Here is a 16,724-nt window from a genome sequence, read left to right as displayed (position 1 = left end):
AACACAAACAAATATTAATGCTTTGGTCTGGACTCCACCTTTATAAACTATGTGGCCTAACAGCCCCTCAGCTCCCTTAAACATGGCTCACTCTGCCATACTCCATACTTTGGAAAAGCCAAGACCACAAGTGAGGCAGATGCATAAATCCTAAATGTGTCATACTCAACCATAATCTGGGAGCCCAAGTCTTCTTCCAGTATCTGTTTAGACAAACATGTTCCCTCCACATGCATGAAGAAAAATTTACCTTCCTTCAGACGTCTTTGCTGGTAATTAGTGCCTGTACTGGATATAAAAATCTATAGAAGGTAATCCATGTTCATGTCTCTTTGGAATGGTCCCACAGTGGCAAATATATATTCTTTGTCTCCTATAGGGATGAAGTCCTGAAATACACTAGGTCAGAGGTTCTCAAACTGTGGTCCGTGGACCACCAGTGGTCCGCGAGCTCCATTCAGATGGTCCACGGATAGTTCCCTCTAAGATGCACGCCTGGGCAGCCACACACGAGAGACTGAAGGGCCACCCACCTAATTAGTGGAGCCGCAAGGCGTGGCTCCACTAATTAGGTGCCTGGACCCTGGAGAAGACGCACATGTAAGGCGAGGTGGTGGCCTTGGGGGACTAAGGGGTAGGTGGGAGGGGGCAGTGGGGTGAGAAGAGGGGGTGGGGGGAATTTGGGATGTGCAGAACTGCAGCGGCCAGAGAAAGAGGCAACTTTCCCCAGTTCCAGGGCTGTGGCTGCTGGGGAGAAACAGCCCTCCTTCCCAGCCCCAGCTCTGTGGCTGCTGTGGCAGGGGAGAGACCCCCCTCCTTCCCAGCCCCAGCTCGGGGGCTGCTGCGGCGGGGGAGAAAGGGCACATCCAACACATTAGAAAGGTAAAACTACTGACATGAAAATATGAGTTGTGTGCTTTTATTTGTAGAACAAAATTATTATTACGGTTTTTTTTTAATATAGCGTTTTTACCCAAAGCGCTTTACAATAGTTAGTTAATGGTACAAACAACATTTGGAAAGATCATTAAGTGGTCAGCCGAGACCCTCAGCAATTTTCAAGTGGTCCACGAAAAAAAAAATGTTTGAGAACCACTGCACTAGGTCTTGCCAGAGCTTGAGAACTTCGCAGACTTACTAAACCCCAGAACACCCTCCACCCCAAAATAAATACTAACTTCATTGTTATTTTGGGAATACTCTTGCAAACTTTCCCCACAACTAACAGAGCGCCCAAAACAACAGATGTAAGGCGACCACTCCTATCAGACAGCTCTCTTTTTCATGGAGCTCATCCCCTCTTGCTAACCTATGAGACTAATATCAAATACTGGAAGTCACTCAGCTTTTCAAAGAACTGTAGTCCAGATACCTGAGGAAGTACAAACATATAAGCATAAGAGCCAGCCTCCTGGGTACTGCTGCTCAAAAAGTGCAGTGCAAGAAAAGACAATCAAGTAGCCTGTGCATTAAATCCCATGCCGACTTGTACAGATCCACCCCACCCCCATCTCTCTCTTCATTCATTTGGCTGATGGACTGCATTACCTTCAGTTGCCACATCATCCCATAGTTTCTGAGTCTCCTGGTAACCAAAGTGAGCACTTTTGGTGCTGCCAATGCAGTCTGGCATTTAAAGCGGTAATTGCTAGATCTACTTCAGAGGCCAGCAATACTGCAACAAGGATGTAGATTGGCATATGGTGCCTTCGGAAAGAGATACAGTTTGAGCCCGCCATTTAAATGAAATATGCCCCCCCCAGAATGAGACTGCTGATTCTCAAAAAGTAGGCCTCAAAAACACCACAGTCCCAATCCTTCACCATGACTCATATAGTTCCCAAAACAAAGTGAAGAGCACAAAAGATTGTACAGTGCAAACAAATACACATCTTGTGTTGCAAGAAAATAAAGTCAATTGTTTACCCTGAGTTGTCAGATTAGATTTACATTTTCCTCAGGTACCTCATTCAAACCAGTTTCAAGATATAATTTTGTTTGCCCAATACATAATTAATATACTAGGGATATACTAAAAGATACTGCATTTCTAAATAAGAAAGAGCACAAACACACTTAAAACTTGTTTGTCGTTTCTTGTTTTTACTTATGGTACTTATTTTGCAGGAGACAAAGGCTGTAAACATATTACAAGTGATTGCTACTTCACACACAATGTTTGGAAGGGACTGCTATCAAATTAGAGTTATAGCTCTGTATCTCCATTTACTAGATGGTTCTCTTGGATCAAATTAAATGAATCCAACAGATAACTAAAATAAGGACAACAACAATTTTTTAAAACAAACAACAAATACACAGAGCAGTGCACATGCAATAAAAATGTCACATTTTATCAAATGGGGAAAGAAAAATGTAGGGTGGCTATATGCATTGTTCTTCAGAAAGTTCACAAATCAGAGACTATGGATAGAAGGAAGGCAATTTACCAAGTTCCTGATTGGAGGAAACAAAATACAACGGATATTTTTAAATACATGTTAAATGGTATCGCTGCTTAAAAGTTCAGGTTTTAACTACCATACGAGTACGATGCAATTTACATCTGCTTCATAAATGTGATTTTTTTCCCCTCTCTACTTACGGCTGGAACCTTCGCTTTCTCTAGAACTCAGAAAGAGAGATACTTTCAAAAGTTACTCACCAACAGTAGTCACAGGAGGCTGAGAAGGGTAGTGCTGACCACTTGTTGTTGCTGGAAATGGACCACCAGGTGGATAAGGATAGCCCGGGTAGCCACTTGGTAAAGAAAGTTATATTAAGATTACTCAAGAATTTGCAGAACATCCACGTACATCAACTTTACATTAAGTTTTCCAGTGCTAAACTTTTGATTCCAAAACTTTTTACAAAGTTATCATACTAAAAGAAAGAGCAAGTTTCCTTTTCAAATACAATAAGCCACTTTTACAAGTAAAGGTAACAAACTGCTTCAAACTACAGGCCAGTAGAGACTTTACTTTCTTCTTCTTCACAGGATACGCTACTAATTTAGCTTAAAGATGTCTTTCACAATTTCTTGTATAATTTAAAATTATATCATTATATTTGTATCTCTGACAAGTTATTTGCTGGTCAAATGTCCTGAATGTTTCAAGTTCCCTTCAATTGGATTAATTTATTTTATCATCTTGACGAACCACTCTTGGAACCATAAATATTTAAAGAAAAAGTATTTACATACTAAATTGCATTAGAGTTTTGATTGACACAATGATAGTAACTGACCATCGTACAGCTGTTAAACACAAAATAAAAAGTTAGTGTTTTTGTTGTGTAAAAAGCTAGTGTTAAAAGTTTATTTATCATGTAATAAAATTATTATTATAAGTAAGGTAAAAAAAGTCTTCTGTCACAGTACCATTAAGAATTTTTGTGGAAGGAGAGGGAGAGAATAAATACACAGATATTAACAAATTCATTCATCAAGGCAATTGACAGTTTGGGCAGATGCCATTTAATCTGTTTTCATTTACCCTCAAAATTGAAACTAACTATCATCATGGGAAGTGTAAATCTTATGCACTAACTGCCAGGATTAGGGCTTACAGTTACTATACTGATCTGTACCTATCACTTACTTGTAGTAAACAGTATATTAATTATAATTTAAAAAATAATATTAGAGACTATTTCCCCAAAATAATTTATGGCTGTTGACCAAGAGGGACTTTTAAAACTGGGTAATAAATGAACATTTAATAAAAAGAGGCACAAAAGATATTCATAATGATGTATTACAAGAGGAATTTAGCACATTTATTTTCTGAGACTGAATTATCTTTTAGGTCTTTTTAACATGCATTAAGCCAGGGGTGGCCAACCTGTGGCTCCGGAGTTAATGTGTGTCTCCTTGTATAGGCACCGACTCCGGGGCTGGAGCTACAGGCGCCAACTTTCCAATGTGCCAGGGGGTGATCGCTGCTCAACCCCTGGCTCTGCCACAGGCCCTGCCCTCACTCCACCCCTTCCCGCCCCCTCCCCTCAGCCTGCTGTGCCCTCGTTCCTCCCCCTCACCCCCAGAGCCTCCTGCACGCCACAAAACAGCTAATTGGGAGGTGCGAGGAGGGAGGGGGAGCCGCTGATTGGCGGGCTGCTGGTGGGCGGGAGGCACTGGGAGCTGATGATGGGGGACTGCTGACGTATTACTGTGGCTCTTTAGTAATGTACATTGGTAAATTCTGGCTCCTTTTCAGGCTCAGGTTGGCAACCCCATATTAAGCGCTCATTGGAGAAGAGCATTATATCAGTCAGAAAAATAAAAGTCCAGTCTGCCAGAAGCAGTGACACTTGTGCTGCTCCTCCTAACAAGACCCTACACTGTACTCTCTGCAGCACAATTTTTTTCATACAGCTATTCTATACTATAGGAGCCCATCACTTGCTCCAAGACAGAAGTGAAATATGAGCAGAGCAATAATAAAAATAAACAAGTATTTCCCACCCAAACAGATGCAAGATAAATGACTGCATGGCATACTTATCAAAAGGTTTACATACAGTGCCACCCCATGCTCAAAAAGGGAGTGAATGAAAGCCCTCTCAAGTCAAAGTGAGTCTAAATTTACTTCAATGGGCTTTGGATCATACCCAAAGTGCAGATTTTATATCAATACAATGAACTATTTCCTAGTCCCTGAATTTAATTAAAATATTTAAATATTTTAAAATGTTTTGCATAACAATGAATAATTAAAAAGAAAGTTCAATTCTGATAACAGTTTGGAATACAGAAATCGCAGCCCTTCATATGAAATCATGAGAAAGGCAGGAGACACTAAAAATTGTAAGGCTAGACTGTTAATTGTTTATCAAATATGTAAGTATTAGATTACAAATTTCAAACAATAAAATGGACTTTACAACAACTATGAAAGCCTCCTGTCTGTGTCATACCCTCACAATACTGAAATGCACTTATTGAATCAAACTTGACTTTCTACATTAAGTTTATTAATACCAGCACCATTCTCAATTAGGGACATATAGAAACACTGACATATTTCTTACAATGAATTGTCAAAACAATTTTAACACATACATTTATCTAGCTTAATATTTATTCTTTAGGTTAACAGAAGTAATCACTTCAATTTTCTTTTAAAATTCAGTAACCAAATCCCTCTGGTATCAAGTTTACTTATACTGGGTAGCAACATAACAAGAAAAAGGCACCATAAGATAGCCAGAGAGACCTCTGTTAGCAGAACTTTTAGAGTACAGATTGTGGCAGAGGTGATGTTAAACAGACTTACTTGAAAATTGGAATTTGACTGTTTAGCACATTTTCAGAATACTGAATTAATGTGCAAACTACTTTTTCCTCCAACACTTAAAAGTTATTAAAAACATTACAGACATTTCTTATCTGGAACAATGTTATTCATGGCTCATTTTGATTTTATATTGTTTGTGGATTGAGGGGAAAGAGAAGAGAACAAGGGGTATTCCATATTTGCCTAGAAGAGAGGTTTAAACAAAAAATGATTTCTTACTTGAGCAATCAATTGCATGAATTCATATTGGGCAATACCTTTAAAAAGAAATAGGGGGACCTATCCCGTAAAAACTGATCTTTTATATAGTGCAACAAGAGGAGCAATAATCCAGCAAGGAACACTTTGCAGTAAGCAAATTTTTCTAACCAAACCTAACAATTGTATATTGGGATCAATTAGCACTAAAAGGCTTAGCCCTATTCAAACTTTCCCTCTGCTATTGACAAGGATTGAATCCTCGATTTCTGAATAATACACTACCATAATAATTTAAAAATAAATCCAAGAACTCAATCTCCATCAAAAGAAGATACAAACGGGGTGTGGGATTCTCAGAAGCAGCACCAGCACAGCATATCCCCTTCAGTGACTGGATTTAAAGCATAACTTACCTTGGGTTAGGAGGGTGTCCTGGTGGATAGGAAGAGATTCCACTTGGCATGCCTGGCATGTAGGATGCTAAACAAAATAACAATTTTGTAGTTTTACTTTTCAAGATTTTGTTAAATGAGGTAGACATATTTATGCTATGAGGAGAGATATTTCAATACACTGTTCAACCATGAACATAGTACAATGCCAGAATCAAATGTCAGTAACAAAGAAAAAAATGCGACTAGATTTTTTTCATGTTGTTCAACATTTATAGATCACATTGGCTTAAAAAAATTCATTGTTTAATAAAACAAAGCCTGGCCAGGTTATCTAGTGGCAATGCAACCTGCTGCTGTGGGGAACCCTCTCAGAATCAGCAGGGGCTGGGAGGCCTGAAAACGCAGTCTCACACACCACTCTGGCACTTTCCTTTAGCTGATGTTCAAAGCTGTGGTGGCAGAATCTAGAGGCAGTCACATACAACTCTCATCAATCAATGAAAACCCGAGGCATCATTTTTCTTTCCATCATTTAGTCATAATTTGATTTCATACTAACTAGGGAAATACTCATCCCTGTGCTTTTTTGCTTATACAGAACTCCAACAATGCAAATTAGGATATACACGAATTTAAGTACATTCTTACACCGTATTTGTTTTAAAAAATCACTAACTCATTTCTACAAGTCTACTTATAATATGAGCTATTATAGGGATGATAAAGAGTTTGTGCCTTCAGATGCTCTCCAGACAGGCTCCCTCTAGTAATTATATTCATACAATTAGGCATTAAGATACCTGAATACACTTTTCTCTTTAAATTAGGGATGATCTTGCACAACTATTTTAATTTTGCAGACACCTCTTTAGTACTGAGAATACCTTCAGCACAGAATTATTCAATAGCCTTTGCTACTATCAAAGTCTGTCAGCCACCATTTCCATTATAAATCCCTATTTTCAAGTTCATACAACTGTGCCATAAAGAAATTGAAAAACACTGCATAAGATTTGTCATTTGTTTTCACTTCATTTCACCAAGTGGGAATTAACAGCGGTCTAAGGAAAATGATATTATGCTTACGAGATGAGTTATGAAAATTTGTAGTCTTATATGTACTCTATTTCACTAGCGACAAACAGAAAACATAATACATGAAAATGTCTATTTTAGTTCTAACCTGTTCATTTTAGCTATGCCTAGTACTTTCCTTTCCTAATAATCATTACATGATTGCAAGTGAAGCAATTATTTATGTTATGAAATGATGCACTTCTCACTGTTTGATCCTAATTTAAGAATGAAGAATCTGTACTCCCATTCTTGTTTGCTATGGCTTGTGTAGCCAGATTCTCAGACACTGTTTTCATCTACACTGGAGTATGGATAAGCACAGAGCCGCACCTTTCAGCATGGTTTTCCCTTAGCTTCCTTCTCATAGCTTGAAAAATACCCACACACTTAACAGCACTCAGGTAATTAATCCCTTTATCTGCATCTTAATTAGGAGTCCCTTCCACCAGTCTATGAGGAACATAATTAGTTGTGATGTAGTATACAAACAGCTATGTTTCTTGGGACAATACATTTGGATAGCGGATGTGAAAAATACTAGAGAATTCCTATTAGGTATAGTCATACTAGAAGCAAGGGAATTTGAATCATCATCAACCAACACAAACATTCCTTAGTAGAAAGAACGAAAAGTACTTGTGGCACCTTAGAGACTAACAAATTTATATGAGCATAAGCTTTCGTGGGCTAAAACCCACTTCATCGGATGCATGGAGTGGAAAATACAGTAGTAAGATATATACATAGAGAACATGAAAAAATGGGTGCTGCCATACCAACTCTAATGAGAGTAATCAATTAAGGTGAGCTATTATCAGCAGGAGGATACAGACTAACACAGCTACCACTCTGATTCCTTAGTAGAAATACTTTTCCAATAGAAGAGAAAATTTATTCCAGTATCCCTTTCCCATCCATTTGCTGCATCTTTTTAAGTTACTTAATAGAAAGTAAAGCTAATTCAACATCTGCAGTTGAGTTGCTGTCTCAGAGAATTCAAGAAGTAGGTGTTTCTCTTGGCCACATTGAAATCCATGGTTGCTTTATCCTTCATGGTTGTCTGCACAGAGTTTAACACATTTTTATTAATGAATATCAGAGTTAACACAGGAAAAGAAGGTAAGATATTAGAAATTATGCTCACAATGAAGTTACGAAAAAACAAATACATGTGTAGATAGAGATTTTCAAAGCAAACTAGGGAATTTAGACACTGTCAATAGACTGCTTTGAAAATGTCAATCACATTTTCTTATTTACTTGTCCTAGTATTATTGATATGATGTTAGATCATTTAAGAGCAAAAAGCAATTTTCTTCTTTATAAAAATCTATCCACTGTATAATACCAATTTTTCACTAAAAAGGTTATATTTATTTCATAGTTAGATTATAGTTTTAAAAGTTATAATTTTTTCAAATGTTTCCTTAAAAGGAAGTTGTATCCAGCACACCCAGGGCAGCATACTAGCACTGTCTGATTTATTTTTTTAAAGTCAGAATTCACATCCTCCAAATATTTCAGAACCTCTTGCATGCAACTAGTATACTACAAGATGACAACAGCAGTATAAGGAAAATACAAATCAAATTTCCAACCTTTTAAATACTGTTTCAATTAAGAACTTATATGTTTAAATGTTTAAGCAGCACTTTTCTGAACGCTGGAAACATTGCACTAAATAGCTTACTACTAAATAAGCCAAGATTAGAAGCGCATCACCAATTTAAATGATTTGAAATTATCTAATTTTCAAAAACTCTGGTCCTTATACAGCACCTCTTAAATAATAAGCCCAGATTTTAAAAAAGTTTTATGAAGTTTCTCACAGTCCCCTGGTGAGAAACTGACTGGCTGCCCCAGTGAAACAGACTATTACAAAGGGGCTGTTAAAGGCACACAAAAAACAAACCTGAAAAATATATTTTGCTAGTTTATTAAATTATAGTAGCCCGAGGTATTATTTGCAACTATAGCAGGTAGTTTTCAGCTAAATTTGACTTTCAAGTTAACAATTGCCCCTTTAAGCATAGTGACAGGTTTCAGAGTAGCAGCCGTGTTAGTCTGTAAGCATAGTATAGTTCATACTCTTCAGTAACTCTATACCTGCACTGACACCTACTGTTAAAAATTAAAATAGTTCATGCGGTTTGCTGAGTTATTGAACATTCTTACTACAGGTAGATCAATGATGCCAACTGACCTAGGAGAAATCCAATCTCACAACTAAAAAAAAACCCCAAAACTTTTGCAGAAGGAAGAATGAGAAGGGGGTAGGGGAATGACTGATTTATGCTATCTTGAAAACAGGTTTCTAATATCTTAACAGATCTAGCAGTGTCTGATTTAAGGCATGGAGAAACAAGAAAGAAGTAAATATACTGTATTCTCTAATCTTATCTCAAATACCTTTACTGAACTTTTATATTTATGCAAAAATCAAAACAATGTGTTAAAAATACTCCAAAAATGCAAAATGTAACATTGATAAAGTCTATTCCTGTCCAAGTCAGATACTACGAATACAACAAAACATTAAAAAATATGCTCTTGAATCAACATAGCTTCACTTATTCAGACTTGAGAACGCATCTTTAACCGTGAATTAAAATATCTATTGTCAAGTTATGTTTAAGAGAAACATTCTGTTTTTAACTGCATCGGGGGATGTCCTAATGAAGCTAAATTATAAACTCAGACCTGCGTTGTCACTAAGTCTTGAAGCTGATGAAAAATTCAGAGCAAGAGATACAGTTGGGATGGAATGAGAGAAAAGAACAGCAGAGAAGTCAGTTCATCAATTCATCTAATTTTATGAATATCTTCCCTGCTACTTGAGTCAGTTCTGGAACAGTCGCACCTACAGAAGAGAAACTGCCAAGGAATTCAGGTCCCCCAAATGCAGTATTTTCAAGGAGTCTGCTAATCCTAGTGGTGCTACTATAACTCCTCACTTCAAGCTAGGGGAGCCCATCTATACATTCACATTCCTTCGTTAAGTTGATGGCACAAAGGGATAATTTCCAGTATGACTTGAGACTTCAGAATCCCAAACATTCTATAAATTGCACGGGCATAACTCCCACTGTAGCAAATGAGAGTTGTACATGCAAATGGTGATGAGATAATCAGCCCCCTTGCAATCAGAATGACACAATACAAATAATTTTAATGTCTTATGATAATTGTCTCCATGGGTGAAACTCAGCAATGACCTGTGCTACTTGGATCCTATTTAAACATGAAATCTTAATTCCCAAAATTCAAATGTTGGAAAACCAGGAAATGCAGAATGAGAGTTTGGGGAATTAATCTCTTGCACCCAGGAAGGGTATAAGCAGCACAAAACACTGTGGAGTGCCTGCAACCTTATGTTAACTAAAGTTTATACATTTTAATTTTTCAGACGAGGGTGCCAATGAGGGAAAGGTGGTCTAAGTGGGATGGCAGGGGGAAAAGGACGTTACCGGAGACATGAATGGCCAAGTGAAGGCCAAAGATACGAGAGCAGGTCTGTGAAAAGGCACCCATCCCCCATTAAACGATCTCAAAATACTGCCCCAACAAGATACTCCAAACTGCTGCCCTTTCATGCCCCTACCACAGGCCTTTTTCAGCAGCAGTCCAACAACAATGGAGACTATGATCTCTGCTGATATGAACCTTGTCAGAAAGAGAGAGAAGCTGATTCAGGGCTGGAGCTTCTAGCGACAATCCTAAACCTGCAGTGTCAGGCTCTTCCTTTCTACTGTAGCAGGCAGTAGGTAGGGGGCAGATGATGGGAAATGGCAAGGAGTGGAGCACAGCAGAGCAGCAGATGAAGCTGGTCTGGTAGAAGTTTGGTCCCTGAAGCAGCTTCCCTTTTTGGTAAAGATAATGGTCTTTGAGAGAGTGGATGCTTTGCAGGCAGATACTGTTATCCTTAAAATACTTATATGACCCCATTACCATAGTATCCTGAGTGCCTGACAATCTTTAAGGTATTTATCTTAGCACCACCCCTGTGAAGTAAGGGACTGCTATCCTCACATTAGAGATGGGACACAGGCAGAGAGAGACTAAGTGACTTGCTCAAGGTCACACAGGAAGTCTGTGACAGAGCAGGGAGACCTGGGTTCAATTTCCAAGCTAATGTCCTAACCACTGTATCATCCCATCTCTCTAATAACACCAACCAGCTGCTGGAGAAGAACACTTTTCCTAGGGCATGGTGAGGAGGGAAGTGGGTTTCCTTTGAGCAGGCAGGTGGGTTTCCTTTGAGCAGGCTGGGACAGGGAAGGCATTTAGAGCAAGGCTATCTTGAAATGCTGTCACTACCCCCACCCCATCTGTAATGCTCCTATTTTGTTCCCTCTGCACTAGAAATGTCCTTCCCCACTCTGCATTGCTGCCCTATTATCTCCACAGCCTTCCATAGCAAGCCTGGTCCCACAAACCAGGAATCTGACCTGTTAAACTGCAGATTGTTTGTTGGTTGGGGCAGCTGCAAGCAGAAGGGACCTGATCACTGTGCTTCCTCCTGGCAGTGCTTCAACTACCAGGTCCCCAGCTAGGTGTGGAGGGGAGCTGGTTCCTTAGAGGCCGTGAGGAATGTAGCTCCATGCTTTCTTTGCTTATCTGACAACAGTCCAAGCCGGTGAACTCCCTGGTTGACCAACTAAGAGTCCCAGTTTGGTGAACCAGAAGGTTCTTCAAACAAGGGCTCACCGCAGAGGACCTGCAAGCAAGCAACCATAGAGGCTGGTGGAGTAATGGAGGTAGGTGGTAGAGACAGATCCCATCCCCTAACAATAATCTCTCCCAGCTCACCTGCACATCCCCCTTTCCTCCTCTGGTCATGCAAAGTTCTGCACAACCTCCCTACAACCCACCACATCAGACCTATGAACACGATCCCCTATTAATATCCCTAGCAATTTATTTTGAATGATTTTTTTATATTCCCCCTTCCAATGAGATTTTATGCATTTCTGTGTTCCTATAGTCTCTAAATTTCTTCCACTTGTGTTTCTTGCTCTGTTTTCGTGTGTGTTTAAGGTCCTTACAGGTCTGAATCCCTTCCCCTCCCCACCCAAAAAACATAAATATGGCTGAAATCATCAATATACTCTTCTAGTTGTGTGGAGGAATCACTGGAGTGTGATATGAACCATGGTATTTCCACAGAAGCTAGGTTCATTCCTAGTTCCATATGAGCCCTAAAAGTATTAGACTGAATTTGGCCCAGAATTCTTATACTGCCACTCGATGAACAAGTATGGGTCTGGTTTGTTAACCTCTTCCCCTCAAACCTGCTTTTGGTTTGACTCTTCTTTAGTTGGTCTAATCTAGCTTCTCCATCCTCTGCTTGATCCTCTGCTTGTGCAATCTTTTTGCATTCATACTCCCCACCCCATCCTTCTGACATAGTGTAACAAAACAGTTTAGAAAGCCTTTTAAAAAAAAAAAATACAGACAGTGCTTAAGGTAAGAGTTTAAAAGGAGGCTGCAAAAGTAAAAAAAAAAAAAAAAAAATGGTGTGTGAAAGGAAAAAAACCCTCAAAATTGAAGGGGAAAATCAACAGAGTCTGAAAATCTACAAGGCAATTCTGAATTTGATTAACCAATGATTAAGAAGCCAACAAATAGAGAAAGGACACAGGTACTGTTGTCCTGGATCCTGGAGCAAAAGTTTTTAGAAAAATTATAACAAAAAGAATTGCAATTGTCAAGTCAGAAAATGAGTAGGGCACAAATAAGGTTATCAGAGGAAGCCGGTATAAGGTAAGAATGAATGCTGGCAATGTCTACAGATGGCAATAAACAGTCAAACTTAATAGTTTAATATGATAATACATTTCCTTCTATTAAAATATTATGAGAGCCAAAAGCCAAATGGTATTATGGCACAAAACAAAAACCTTTCAGTACTACAGAAACTGGGCCATCAGCTTTCAACACTACACAGTACAATAAATCATTTGTCAAAATATTGCACAGGGCAGAAAAAACACTTGATAATGAATTGAAAATACTTTAAAATATATATACGTGCACATCACTTACTATTTGGTGGCCCTGTTGCTTGGTATGGTTGGTAGGATGATGAAATGGTAGGCCGAGAAAAGACTGGAGGTTCCTCTCCGAACACCACGATCATAATTTGAATCAATCCTATCAAGTCTGACTGGGGCTATGAGGGAAAGCAGATCAAAAGCTGTTGATTTTTTTTTTTTTTTTTTGTACTAAAGACAGCTTAGTTGACTACGAACAATAATGACTGAGTACCATCTCATCACATACCACTGGTCAGCTGAATATTTCCCCCCCTCCTATTTATAGACCCAATCTAGTAGATTCCAATTTAGTCAGCTGGTCCTACTAGCATGATGTTAAATAGTCAAGAGGGAACACACAGCTGGAGTAGTGCTGATACAGAGCTAAACTCTGGACAATGTACGATTCCACATGAATTACAGTACTACAATGACTGAAGAAAGTCTAAAACTACCATAAAAGTTTAGTTATTTTAAAAACCTAACCAACACTGAGTCATGAAAATTAAGTACAGAGGACTAAACATTCTAATGGTTCCAGCCCACATAAGGTGCAGTCTTTCCTCAGTTTGACCCACAGCACAATAGTTAGATTGTTGCAGGTCATTAAGGAGGCCAATAAAGATCACTCTTGGAGTAGCAGTGCACTGTATTCAATAGCCTGATTTTCACTGCAAACAGTATAAAAAGATGATCAATTACATTCAATTTACAGCTCAGTGTCAGGCAAACTTCAAATCCAGAGTTACCATAATTGTGATTTGGAGGTAAAATTGTATCTTATTCCTAAAAGTATGCTTACCCTTATTGTTTCAATGGCAGTATAAAAAGCAGTGTTTATTCACATTATAGTACAGAGAGACCAGCTAAAAGTTTCAATTTTAAGTGAAGTCTTTTCCCTAACGGAGGCAGAATACCAAATAGCAGAGAGGGACAAATATTCACAAGAGGTATCAGAGGAATGAGCAGAGATGTGAGGATATGCTAAATTTTGCCCTCCCTTTTACACATAAAGCAGGAAGTTCCCAGAGTGCCTTTGCTGCTGTTTCTTAAATTAAAACTTTCAACATGAAAATACACTCTTTGCTTTTCAGGCCATGTCTATAAAATAGTGAGTGCTCTCTGAAGGAGAGTTCAGAATATAAACAAGTTATAAAAACAAAGCCATTTCAAATGCCATTTGTTATCATCTTTTCAATAGGTTTTGCTAAGGTTTAAAAATTTAGACTGTTCTACAAACAGTTCATCTTCATAGTTTCATCTTAAGTTTGTCACAGTACTATAATTTTGTCCCAGGGACATCCCTGAAAATCCCTAAATTGCCTTCAATAACTACGCTCTCCCTACTGCTCTCTTAAGGACCTATATCCAATCAAACCTGTCAGGAAAGGAAGCTTACATGGATTCCCCTTCTGAAACCACCAATGCTGTGCTCCTTAATTAGCCAGAAGAGTTGTCGTTAAGCAGGCATAGCTAGCTGGCCAACAGTGAAAGTGATATACTGAATTTATTAATTTAAGGTAATAAAAGTGACATTCAGACAACAGTTTTTGATTAAAAGTTCCAATCCAATGTCCATTCAGTGTCAATTATCTTTCTGGTAATGTGGTGTTTGATGAAAAGATCACCACTGTTTTATTGTTCAAAGCCAAAATGACCAGAATTAGTTAAGAAACTTGAAATAATAATATAATGGAATTCAAGAGTAATCAGTTTGAAGGATTTCAGATTAATCATACTTACATGTTTCCACTCATGCAGATAAGGAAGATATATCTTTCCATTTGCATCAACATGCTTCCCAGTTTTAATTGTCATTGAACTAGTTGGTTTAACAAAACAGATTGGGGGATTGAAAGGGTAGGTATCCAGTAGCCACAGACATATTGGGATATTGTATGTGTTACCTAAAGAAAAGTTTAAAAAGGTCTGAATTTATTCTTCCTCCTCAACTCATTCTGACCTGAGATTTTTAAAATAAACTACTAATAATTACTCATGACTAGATTACACCATTATCTTGAGATCACAAAATTAATGCATGAACCAAGATTTTAATCACACTGAAGTATGGGTATGTAGAGTAAATTGAACTTCACCACATACATATTTAATGAAGAGTTCCTGGTTTAGCCATAAGCTCCGCCACTATAATTTACCACTAATAAGGTGTTTTGCACAAATGCCGCCCCCCAACATGAAACACAGAGTTCCTATCTCTAAATTATCCTTAGTCCCACTTGTGAATTGTTTGCAGCCCTCCCCCTCAGTGGGCTGACAGCAAAAAACTTTTTAAAAATAAAAATGTTGTTGAGTAGTGACAATAGCACTACTGTGAAATAATGATGTTGCTTCCCACACTATCAGATAGGTAGAGGCTTCCTGGAATAATCAAACAGCCATGAGACAAATACAACTTGTACATTATGTTGGAATTCCATAACACAGCAGAACAAACATCTTTTAAAATGTTACATAACACAGTAAAGTTTTTTTTTAAGAGAATACTGATGATTAAAACTGAACAATCTACAAGCCAAAATAATCTTCCAGATGATTTGAAAACAAAAGAAAGATATGATGCATACCTCTATAAGGCACAGGAATGGTTCCAGTGAGGCTCATCAGGTCCCTGGATGAGCCATCATTAAAAACTGAAAGACAATACACAGTATTAAATAATTTTTTGCTGAGTTAGCTTTGTGTTCCAGTTACCTAAACCTTTTTCAGCCTGTGTGACCTAGAAAAATATTTATGCTGTTCTTAAAGAGTGTCTCTTTCTTGACTATTACATATCTATAAATTGGTAAAATATTTATTCATAGCTGATTAACACCTAAAAATAAAGATTTTTAGAGATGGGGAAGACATATTAGAAAATAAGATCTCCTATCCCTACAAATGTAGGACTGTCTCCTACACTCAAAGGCCCCATGTGAAGATGCATCCACATAAATTACCACATAACCCTGTTCTGAATCTAAGCTCTCATTTGAGGGGAAAAAGCCCACACTAGTTCTTATGATTGCAAAGATGTCCTTCAAAATATGAACTGAATGCAAATTCAATGCACGGTTGTCTGCATGTGTCTACAGACATCCTGAAACAACAGTTCTGAAAGACAAACTGCTTATGCATCTCAGTAGGGTGGTAAATCTGAAGCACACTGAGGATACCTTATATGTCAACAGTGTTAACTATTTCACTGTGGGTAATTTTAACAGAAATATCAAGCTAATGTACTTAATCATGGTTGGACACTGGCAGATACTGGCATGCTGAAGAGGAGCAAAAACAGCGGAACAGTTAGCTGGTGTCAAGGTTTGCTGAGGAGTGAGGAATTCAGCCCCTCCTCCCCCTTTCAAATTTAAAGTCACTTTCATGCCTGCCCAAAAGGTGTGGAGGGAGATGCCTCTTCCTCCCCAGTCAAAAGCTTCAACTGTACCCTGATTGCCAAAAAACTAAATTGCCTCGCATGTCTTCCCATGTGCCCAAAGTGACAAATGCCCGTCCCAAGCTTTCCCCCGAAAACTTCTACAATACACATATATTTTTTCAATACATAAACCTGCAGCAGACTGAAAATTTGGGGACAGCATACATTTAATTTGCTATACAACCAACAAGGGATACTATACCACTTATATGGAGGAGGGAGTATGAGAGAGGTCTTGGGCAAAGCAGCACTGAGTAATTCTTGGGTTGCTGCCCCATAATTT

At 38.3% G+C, this 16,724-nt stretch overlaps 1 protein-coding gene across 1 annotated transcript in view; it reads right to left on the bottom strand.

The window, feature by feature from the left end:
* TSG101 (tumor susceptibility 101) overlaps positions 1–16,724 on the bottom strand; it is a 53,294-nt gene that overhangs the window by 25,153 nt on the left and 11,417 nt on the right. Inside the window, exons 3-7 of the mRNA XM_065402736.1 lie at positions 15,594–15,659; positions 14,749–14,912; positions 13,016–13,142; positions 5,912–5,978; positions 2,666–2,760 (exon numbers count right to left, since the gene is read on the bottom strand). Of these exons, the coding sequence (XP_065258808.1) occupies positions 2,666–2,760; positions 5,912–5,978; positions 13,016–13,142; positions 14,749–14,912; positions 15,594–15,659 (519 nt within the window). The remainder of the gene's footprint in view (positions 1–2,665; positions 2,761–5,911; positions 5,979–13,015; positions 13,143–14,748; positions 14,913–15,593; positions 15,660–16,724) is intronic.

The sequence above is a fragment of the Emys orbicularis genome, chromosome 4 (assembly GCF_028017835.1).
Source record: "Emys orbicularis isolate rEmyOrb1 chromosome 4, rEmyOrb1.hap1, whole genome shotgun sequence".
In the NCBI taxonomy this organism is placed as follows: domain Eukaryota; kingdom Metazoa; phylum Chordata; order Testudines; family Emydidae; genus Emys; species Emys orbicularis.
The sequence above is the reverse complement of the archived record's forward strand: the minus strand, read 5'-3'. Positions and strand labels throughout refer to the sequence as shown.